The sequence below is a fragment of the Notolabrus celidotus genome, chromosome 1 (assembly GCF_009762535.1).
Source record: "Notolabrus celidotus isolate fNotCel1 chromosome 1, fNotCel1.pri, whole genome shotgun sequence".
NCBI classification, from domain to species: Eukaryota; Metazoa; Chordata; class Actinopteri; order Labriformes; family Labridae; genus Notolabrus; species Notolabrus celidotus.
This window is the reverse complement of record NC_048272.1, coordinates 36,970,775-36,982,011: the sequence shown is the minus strand read 5'-3', so window position 1 is coordinate 36,982,011 and position 11,237 is coordinate 36,970,775. Positions and strand designations below refer to the sequence as shown.

Genomic DNA, 11,237 nt, shown 5'->3' with positions numbered 1-11,237 from the left:
GAGATAATCGATCCTTGAATGGGCATTATGTCGATTTGAATAGAATGTATACTCTCGATCTAGTTTGTGAAAATCTCTCCAAACATCTATCAGACCTATATCCTGGACTCTTCTGTTAATCCATCTTTCGGTTGTAGTGATTTTCCTTTTTCTATTAGTTGTATCAAGCTTTGGATTCGAAATAATGTTAAAGTCTCCTGTACAGATCATGACTCCGGCAGTTTGGAATCCAATAAACCCAAATATTTTTTTATAGAATGCCCTGTTACTATCTGGAGGGCATACACATTTATCAAGGTCAGCTCTCGGTCATCTAATTTACCTTTTACTATAATAATCCTGCCCTCTTTGTCTTTAGTTTCAGACAGAAGCTCAAATTGTACTGAGTTAGGTATTAAAATAGCCACACCCCTTTTGCGTCCTGTTTTATAAGATGAGTAGTAAGTATGTCTGTAACCCATTTTCTTATTTTTTCCATGCTCTGGACTTGTTAAGTGAGTTTCTTGCCAGAATATAATTTGTGCCTTTTCTTTTTTAGCTTTAGATAACATTTTACTTCTCTTGATAGGGCTTGCCAGACCATTCACATTAAGGGTGACAACTTTAAGCTCTTTGTTATGCATATATCAACCAGTGTTGTCTCACGTATGCAGTCATGATCCCCCAAAACAGCGAAAAATAACTATACACGGTAAACATAGTAAAGCTATAACAATGGTAACTGTTATGTAGGGTTTGTAGGACTGTATAGGGTCCGAATTACTTCAATACACTTCGCTCCAGGGGTGTCTGTTAAAACACGGATGCCGAAACTTCTCTCTTTCAAGGATTTATTCGGAATTGCAACAGTTCAGAACATGGGACTCACTTAAGCGTGGTTCTGTAAAGAGCAAAATAACACACTTCAGATAACAAATAATAGCAGGTATTGATATTCAACTTTACAATATGTATAATAATATCTTTCATAAATGCACACTATCTATTATCTATATCTACTTGTTAAACTTTATGGATAACATTCAGACTTTCACTTGGGCCACGTGCATCAAGCTAACCAAATAACTAACAATTTGTGGTGTTGGTGTATGTTGACAAATGACAGTTGTGGTCTTGAATGTCACTTGTAGTTGATGCATACTGTGAAGGTATGCTGAATGGTTATGGACCAATGGGATGAGGCCAAGGGGGTCATGTGATGTAGATGGGGAAACCTTACAGTTGTTCAATAAAGGATGTTAACACGTTAGCTCACAGTTTGTCCCGCGCGAATCTTTATTAAAACATAAAGACACGACATGGTGTCAGAAGTGCTGTGCAGCTCCAACGTGACTTAACGCGGGGTCTACTGCTGCGGAGAGAGAAGAGGGACGCTCTGCGGATACGTGTATGGCGAGTGACGGCGAAGACGAGCAGAACGGAGCAGCAGTTAGCATGGCGGCTAGCGCGCCCAGTGCTACGTTTAGCATCCAGCCACCGGAGCCCTTTGATTTCTCCAAGACGCACGAGTGGACGAAATGGATCCGGAGATTTGAGAGATTCCGACAGGCAAGCAATCTATCCACAAGCTCTGAAGAAAATCAAGTGAATACTTTAATTTATTGCATGGGAGACGAAGCAGATGACGTCTTGAGAGGCTTAAAGCTCAGCGATGCAGACCAGCATGAATATGCAAAAGTTAAGGATGGCTTTCAGAACTTTTTCGTTGTCAAAAAGAATGTTGTGTATGAGCGCGCACGGTTTAATATGCGCAAACAGGAAACAACTGAGACTGTTGATGCGTTCGTTACTGCCCTACATGCATTAGCGGAACACTGCAATTATGGACAACTGCAGGATGAGCTGATAAGAGACAGGTTAGTAGTGGGGCTGGCTGACACAAGACTTTCAGAACGCATGCAAATGGAGAAAAATTTAGACCTGGAAAAAGCCATAAACATGGCAAGACAATCAGAGGAGATTAAAAAGCAACAAAACACACTGAGGAATGAAACTAGTGCTGTAATGCAGATGGATGTCAGCTCTGTGGACAGAGTTTTTAAGAGCAGGCAGCAGAAGGAAAGGCCCATTGACAACAAATACACAAACAGTGGAGCTAAGCCTCGCTTTAACAACAGATATAAAAATCCACAGAGCTCCCAGTGCTACAAGTGTGGAGGCCCACCTCACCCCAAACATGAGTGCCCTGCCAACGATGCCAAGTGCCACTCCTGTGGAAAAAAGGGTCACTTTCAGCGTGTTTGTCGTACAGACAAGACTGATCATAGTATTGAGGAAGTGGAGGAGAAAAGTTTCTTCCTGGGCTCTGTGTCTTCTGATAATGCTGCATGGACTGCCGATATAGAAGTTATGGACAAAACAATCGCATTCAAACTTGACACTGGAGCAGATGTGACTGCGGTATCACAGACTTGTTTTAACAGCATGTTTTCTGGTGCAGTGCAGCCTGTTCTCCAGAAACCCGAGAGACCTTTGTTCGGTCCAGGACGGATCCCGCTGGACGTGTCGGGTTTCACCAGACTGCAGCTCAAGTATGGAGCCAAAGAGACCATGGATAATGTGTATGTGGTCAAAAACTTAAGCACGCCTTTGCTTGGGTTGCCAGCCATTATATCCCTTGGCTTAATCAAGCGGGTTGACAGTATGACTATGGACACTCTCAAGGCAGACTACCCCAAACTGTGTAGTGGGCTGGGCAATGTGCAACGGGCTTACCACATAAAGCTTAAACCAGACGCTGTTCCGTTCTCACTGAAAACCCCCAGGAGAATTCCCCTGCCGTTGATGGGGAAAGTGAAAGAGGAGCTCCTACGCATGGAAAAGTTGGGCGTCATCAGTCGTGTAGAGGGACCAACAGAGTGGTGTGCCGGCATGGTGGTCGTACCCAAGAAAAACAGTCCAAAACTGCGTCTATGTGTGGACTTTACTGGACTGAATGAGTATGTGTGCCGGGAAAAGTACATTCTGCCATCTGTGGAACAGAGTCTTGGGATGCTTGCTGGGGCCAAAGTGTTCAGCAAATTGGACGCCAACATGGGGTTCTGGCAGGTTCCCCTAACTGAAGAATCATCCAAGTACACCACATTCATAACACCCTTTGGGCGGTTCCACTTCAACCGTCTTCCCTTCGGCATCAACTCAGCACCTGAGCACTTCCAGTGCACAATGGCCGAAGTCATAGAGGGGCTAGCAGGTGTGGTTTGCCACATCGATGACCTGCTGGTGTGGGGTCAGGACCAAGAGGAGCATGACGCTCGTCTCCTCACCGTGCTTCAGAAAGTGGAAGAGGCAGGCATCACTTTAAATCTGGAAAAGTGTGAACTCTCCAAGAGCAAGGTGGCCTTCTTGGGACACGTCATCTCAGCCTCAGGCATCAGCCCTGACCCAAGCAAGACTGAGGCCATCACAGAGATGAAGGAGCCAACAAATGTGGGTGAGTTGAGGAGTTTTCTTGGCATGGTCAACCAAATGGGGAAATTCATTCCCCTGCTGGCAGAGAAGGATAAAGCGCTCCGTGACCTCCTCTCGAAAAAGAACTGTTGGCTATGGGGCGTGGACCAGGATAAAGCATTCAAAGAGCTAAAGGAAGCTTTGTCCTCTCCTCCAGTGCTGGCCATGTACGATCCGAACAGAGAGACTAAAGTATCAGCCGATGCATCATCATATGGCCTGGGAGGAGTTCTTCTTCAGAGATGGGAGGAGGACTGGCGGCCTGTGATTTATGCATCAAGGTCACTCTCTCCAACTGAACAACGCTACGCTCAAGTTGAAAAGGAGGCTCTGGGCCTCACATGGGCGTGCGAGCGGTTCCGGGATTTCCTATTGGGGAAACATTTTTGTTTGGAGACTGACCATAAACCCCTTCTTTCTCTACTTGGAGCACAAGCACTGGATCTTTTGCCACCGAGAATTCAGCGCTTCAGAATGCGGCTAATGCGCTACTCGTATTCAATAGTGCATGTGCCAGGAAAGTTACTCTGGACGGCAGACACACTGTCGCGCTCGCCAGTGAGAGTGCACTCGACTCCGGAGGAACAAGAGTTGATGGAGAGCACTAACATATATGTGGACAGTATTATTAAAAACCTACCAGTCAGTCAGTCATATGTGGAAAACCTCAAAGAGCAGCTGAAGGCTGACAGTGTCTGTTCACGTGTCATGAAACTGTGCACGGAGGGATGGCCAGCACATGCAAAACAGGAACTGCTGCTGAAAAACTATTGGACTGAGAGAGCCACACTCACAGTGCAGGATGGTTTGTTGCTGAAAGGCACACGGCTCGTTATACCTGCAGCAATGCGCAACGACGTGCTAGCCAAACTTCACGAAGGACATCAAGGTGTTGTGAAATGCAAAGCACGTGCTCGCCAGTCTGTGTGGTGGCCAGGACTCAGCCAACAAGTGAATGAAATGGTACTGAATTGCAGAACATGTCTACAAGAGCGTCTCAACCCCATGGAGCCACTCATTCCATCGGACTTTCCAGACCGACCATGGCAGAAGTTGGGTGCGGACCTCTTTCAACTAGGAAGTAAAATGTACCTGCTTGTTGTTGACTATTTCTCCAGGTATGTTGAGATTGCACTCTTATCTCACACCAGGTCTGCTGATGTCATCACACATCTAAAATCGATCTTCGCTCGCCATGGCATCCCAGAGGTCATGATGTCAGATAACGGACCTCAGTTCTCTGGACAAGTTTTTGCTTCCTTTGCGGCCTTATATGGTTTCAAACACGTTACCAGTAGCCCTAGGTTCCCACAGAGTAATGGCGAAGCTGAACGTGCTGTCCAGACGGTGAAAAGTCTTCTGAAGAAAGCAGCTGATCCCTACCTGGCTCTACTCGCTTATAGAGCCACTCCTCTTCAGAATGGCTACAGCCCGGCTCAGCTCCTCATGGGCCGGCGTCTACGCACCACAGTGCCATCTCTTTCCTCTCAGCTGGACCCTGCACTGCCTGACAGCTGCACGCTGGTTCGGCAGGAAAGGGAGAAGAGGATGCTTGATGCTGAAAATTACAATAGGCGTCACCGTACAAAGACTCTCAGGGATCTGACACCAGGAGAACACGTATGGGTCACTGACGTAAAATCATCTGGAACTGTGATCAAGAACCACTCCACTCCGAGATCTTACCTCGTGGACTTACCCCAGGGTGTGGTGAGACGCAACCGCCTACACCTGATACCTGAACAGACACCTACACAGGACAAGTCTGCACCACAGCAACAGGTGCCAGGGCCAGTTCCAGAGCAGGCTCCCATGTCGCCCGCGGTGGCATCTCCAGTCTCCCCTACAGAGACTAACACTCTCAGAACTAGGTCTGGGAGAGCTGTAGTTAAGCCGTCTAGGCTTAACCTGTGAAATACAATCCTGTGTTATGATGGTATGGTTACATGAAAGATATGTTGCAGGAGAGGGAGTTTAGTTTGAGCACTTTATAGCAACAAGTTAAAAATTCGGGAACTTTTGGTTGCATAGTTGATGTGTTCGTTTCAGTGTATATATGATTATCACTAAACCGTCTAACCTTGTTAATCCTTGCAGGGTTTGTATGTTTTCTAATGGAAGTGAAACAGTTTACACTTCGTTCCCTTAAAAGGGGAGATGTGGTGTTGGTGTATGTTGACAAATGACAGTTGTGGTCTTGAATGTCACTTGTAGTTGATGCATACTGTGAAGGTATGCTGAATGGTTATGGACCAATGGGATGAGGCCAAGGGGGTCATGTGATGTAGATGGGGAAACCTTACAGTTGTTCAATAAAGGATGTTAACACGTTAGCTCACAGTTTGTCCCGCGCAAATCTTTATTAAAACATAAAGACACGACACAATTAACTTCACTTTTCTTACTTATACTATACATCTAAACAGACCAATGCACTAACAGCACAAATAAACACAACTTACTTTCCCATAGATGCACGCAACATTGTCTGTCAACCGAGCAGTCAATCAGTCTGTGTTCACACAACCATTCACATTCACGTTCGCTGCACTCCTTTTTTCCTCTGCTGCGCGCTCCCGCGTCAGGTATCCAGCGCGTGCCCGCGTAAGACCGTGGAGCGCGCGAGGAGCAGACGGTCACACTCTGGCTCTGTATGCAACAGACGTCCAGCTCCGATGTGACGGCCTTTTGTACAGTAACAATCAAATACGAAAACTGGGCTTCCAACAAAGAGGCTATCCCTAGACCTCTTGAGTAGGGTAGTGTGCCTGCCAAAGGGTGGCAGGGGCCCCTTGTGTTACCTATGGGTGCTTGTCATTCAAACTGTGGACTGACCACCTCATCCTCAAATTATATTAAATTATATTGGGCCAGAAAAGAAAAAAACTCCCAACAACTTTAACCATATGCAGTCAGGCAGGGAGCACAATCTTAATTCAAGGTTTAGATATTAAGAGAAATAAAAGTCATAACTATAACACGAAAGATTCAACGTCTTTAAGGAGTTCAGCCTACCATCACTGTCCTGGCACATCTACTGGTACACACAGGGTCAGGAGTCCTCAAATATCAGCATTGATAAGACGGTGATGAGGTGAGTTAACAGTTCAATCCGTTTCAGCTGGTCGTTGAAATCCACAGAGTTTCTGTTTGATCCTGTGGTGGTATTCACCTCTGTCTCTGCGCCGGTGTTCCTTCACTTTCTCCCAACGGGAGGTCGGCCGCGCCGCTTCTCTCGGTCTACCCTTGGGACTCAGTGGTATGGAAAAGCCCTTGGCTCTTAAGTCCTCCGCGGCTTGGTCCGCAGTCTCGTATGTTACAGTCCACGAGTCCAGGAAGACGTGCATTTTGGTCATCGGTGTATGGAATCTGATGCCCTCCTCTTTTAGTACTTTCTTGATTGGCAGATACTCTTTCCTTTTATTCATCACACCTGTTGCATAGTCGTGGTCGAAGAAAACCCTTTTTCCTTCAACGAGGATGGGTTTTTTCCACGCCGCTCTAATGATCTCCTCTTTAGTTGTGTATTTTAAAAACCTCACAATGGTGGATCTCGGAGGGGCCGTCTCGAGGGGTTTAGGTCCGAGTGCTCGGTGTGCATGTTCTCTGCCCAGTTAGTTCAGGTCGGGGCTTTCAACCAGTTCTTTTTGAATAAGGTTTTCCACAAAGTGCGCCATTGAGGTCCCCTCTGCTCCTTCCTTGATGCCATAAATCCGGATATTGTTGCGATTTGCGTGTCCTTCAAGTTCCGTTACTTTTGACTTCAATTCTAGCTGGGTCTTGTGCATCAGGTTTAAGTCCTCATTGACATCCGCGCTGATTGATTCCACCTCTCCAATGCGCCCCTCGGCTTCATCGAGTCGCAGTGAGGTAGCTTCTATTTTCCCCGCGGTCTCCTCCATCTTCTGGTTTATGTCCGTTCTCATCTCACCTATCTGTTTTTTAGTGTCCTCTTGGAAGTTGAACTAGAAGTCCGACAACTGTTTGAAAATTTTAGTTTCCAATTCAGACATTGCCTTGGCCATGGTGTCATTGATGGTGTCCCGGATAGAGGCTAACGAAGCAGTATCACCTAGCATAGGATTATCATCGCTACCTGTATCCTCAGTGTCAACTTCTTTCTTTTTGCTTCTCAATGCAATACTGCAGGCCCTTTCGTCTCCCCCTGACATTATTATGTGCCAAGACACACTTTATGAATAAATCTCCTTGATTAAAGGGGGAAAAAAGGTAGTTCAGTCAGGAGCTGAATTTTCACACCGCCATTTTCACCCGTGTGTCACCGGAAGTCCATCACGATGAGGCTTCTTGACTCCACCAGTGGAAGGAGCGCTCTTGCGAGCAGCCTTTGAGGCCAGCTGTTTACGAGGGGCTTTGCCTCCAGTGGACTAACGGGCAGTCTGCTTGGTACGGGCCATGACTACTGAAGATCACCTGGGGGAAAAGTGAGTAGAAGTCGTGAGAAATGTTTCGCTTGTCTCCATTTTCTTCTCCGTATCCACAATGGAAAGGTGTAACTCATATATGCTGTATCTTACAAACCGTAATAGATGCACATGGTACCAACATATCTGCTATTATCAACGTCTAAATACTGTACGGAATTTATGATTACTTCAAGTTAATGGCAGCCATCTTGGACTCCATCTTGGTTTTAGAATTTTATGTCATAACTCTACTGGAAATAACAGGTTATGAAAATAACATTTTCATATAACCATATTCACTTAACAAGAATCAATGTTACAAATGTCTCGCTCTCCTCAGTCTGTACAAGTATCTATCTGCTGTATCTCAAGAACCGTAATAGATACAGGCATGTTCTTGGTACCAAAATATCCGCAAGACCCAACTTTATATTCAACTTCAATACATTTATGGTGCTTGAAATCAATGCATTTCGAGTTATTAAGGAAAAAACACATTTTTGGGCAGACATCTTGAATTTTGGGGCCGCCATCTTGGAATTTTGCGTGGCCACCGTAATATTTGAAAAGAGTGGGGTTTGAAGAGTATTTATACCAAATTTCATGCTTGTATCACAAAGTGAACGATTCTGGCTATACATGCAATTATCTGCTCCACTATTGCCCCAAAGTAACATCATTACTTTGCTCTTATGTGCATTAAACATTTTCAAAAAATCATCAAACAACAAAAATATTAAAAATATAAATTAAAATATTACAAAATATTTTTTCCTGCAAGCGAATTTCATTGGTCACATCTTTGAAAAAAAACTCCCAAAACATGCATGTCATTCCACCATGTGTATTTCAGAGAATCACAGCGCATTTTATTTGTCACGTGTCTTAAAAAAAATACCAAAACATGCATGTCATCCCCGCCATGTGTATTTCAGTGAATCACAGTGCATTTTATTAGTCACATCTCTTGAAAATGATGACACTGTCTGAAATGACCTACACGCTGCATCTGCTCTTAAAGAGATAACCGCGTATATGTCGCATCCGGCCTCAAAGGTAAATACGCGTATACGTTGCATCCGGTCTAAATGGGTTAATACATTTTGGGACTGCCGTCTCCCCGAGTGTACTCCTGGCTAGATGAACACCCGGTTGGTCCCGTCTTTCCCCTGCTCACATTGGCTCAGTACTAAAAAAACACAATAGTTGTACACAACCTGGTTAGATGCTACAAGATTGTCATGGTCTCACAAAAGAAAAACACACAACCACATTACATTTACATTTATTGATAAAAAAAAAAGAATCATTCTGATAGATCACATCTATTATTATTTTATTAAATATTTTAGTTCTCAAACAATATTTGTAAACACATTTTTTGTTTTGGTGTACTTCAACTCAGTTTTTACAATACTTAGTGGCTACCTGTCGCTGTGGAAGGCGCATCTGATGGTGTGGCTGCAGTCACGTCAGCTGTTGATGTCACTGCTGAGATTTACATTCGTTTTTAGAAGATAAGTTACACTCATGTTTACTGTCTGTAGTTTGCATTTGACATCGAAGAAATAAATTTAAACTTTGTTATAGGCGATATAATAATAATAATTGCTATAGCTTACCTGTATGCGATGCCTGAGCGTCGTCAGAATGCGATGTGACTTCAGGCCAGATGTAAGGACGTTCTGTTGTGATATTTTATTTGGATGAATTATTGTTTCTGATTCATTGTTAGGGAGGTTGATTTTAAAAAGCATATCTTTTTTACTGATTATGGCCTTTACTAGTTACACTAGTCGAGATAAAGTAACCTAGGCAAGTTTATAGACCATATTCCGTTTGTGAAACAGCTGCACAAAAGCTAGCCGGTTGCAGGCTAACTTAAGTGTCGTTAATACTTTATCCGACACAAAATGATTCATAAAACGAACTTTTAAAAATGAACGAAAAAATAAATCTTGATTACCTTGGCTCGACACACCAACAGATGGGGCAGCTCGGACAATCCTTTTGGGATCTCAGATTCAGAGTCTGATCTCTAATCCTCTTCACTCCAGACATCGCTGATGTCAGACATTTCTCCACCATCCGACTCCCCTTCACTCATCTCCTGTATTCTGGCAAAAGCCTCTTGCAAAGAATACCATTTCAACGATCCTCTCTTCCTTTTCGTTTATATTTTGTTGATTTCTGAGGTTGTCACTCCTATTCCAGCATCTGCCTCTTTTGCTGCTTGAATCGCCGGCTGTTTAGAGTGTCAAAGTTTTTGACGCAAGGGATCTCCTCCTCTGAAGTTCCCTGGACCACTTCTTGAGGATCAATCTAATCAGTGGGAAGGGAGGGCCCTGTGTTGTCCTCGCAGGTAAGGTTCCCCAGTTGCTCTATGAGATCGTCCATCTCCTTATCAAGCGCCTCTGCAGTCTCCTCCTGAACGTTCAGCTTGAGAACCAGATGGAGACAGGTGCTTGTCCTCCCCTGCAGCTGACAGCTCATGTTTTCACGCCGCTGTCTGATTGACCTCTCTGCGTTGTTGGCCTCTTTGGTGAGGACATCCATCTCATGCTGCTGGACATGCTTCTCTAGATTTTCAGTCAGCACCAGATAGATGTGGGTAGCCTCCGAAAGCTGCTGCCTGACAACCTCCAGTTCTTTCATGAGGCCGTCAGCCCTCAACGTTTGGCTGTCCTTCTCTTTGCTGAGCTCATCCAACTTCTTCTGGAGTCTGTCTTTGTCCTCCTCCTGTGCTGTTAATTTGGAGGACAGCTCATGCAGGACCCTGACCTTTCGGACAAGGGCGTCTTCTTCAGCTGACAGAGTCTTGGTCAGCGTCTGGTCCTTACTGGATGCCTAAAGAAGCCCTTCGGAGGAGACGTGAAACGTCTTCAAGATTTTCAAGCATTGCATTTTATTTTTGTTTTTAAATCACTGAAAGTATTGGTATCTGATATCAAATAAATTGCCAAAAGAGTAATCGGTATCGTATTGAATCATAAAAGTGTTGTATCGCCCAGCACTATCCCACACCCCTATGGTCCCACATTTCTAGGACATTTTCAAAATTAGGTCTTGTGTTCCTACATTTCCCTTCAATTTAAGCCCTATCATCACACAAGATTTTTTTGGAAGCACTTTATAGTAAATTAATGAATGATTAATTTTATTCGATCAGCAGCAGCAGTAGAAATCATCACAGCCACTATCGTTACACGAAAAAAAAAAAAGAATAGGCTGATCGAAAAGGGTTTTGGCTGAAGCAGAAGAGGTTAAAGATGCTGAAATATGGGAACATAGGCACGCAAGAAAAAAAAAAAGAATAAATCTGGTTAACAGTCATATGAACCCACACACTCAGCCATCAAT

General features: G+C 44.4%; 1 protein-coding gene across 1 annotated transcript; it reads left to right on the top strand.

The window, feature by feature from the left end:
• The first annotated feature begins 4,488 nt into the window (after positions 1-4,488).
• On the top strand, positions 4,489-5,783 carry LOC117817054. The gene is made up of 2 exons (XM_034689535.1): positions 4,489-4,507; positions 4,602-5,783. The coding sequence occupies exons 1-2, from the start codon at positions 4,494-4,496 to the stop codon at positions 5,362-5,364; spliced, it is 777 nt and encodes a 258-aa protein (XP_034545426.1). The 5' UTR covers positions 4,489-4,493; the 3' UTR covers positions 5,365-5,783.
• The last annotated feature ends 5,454 nt before the right edge of the window (positions 5,784-11,237 follow it).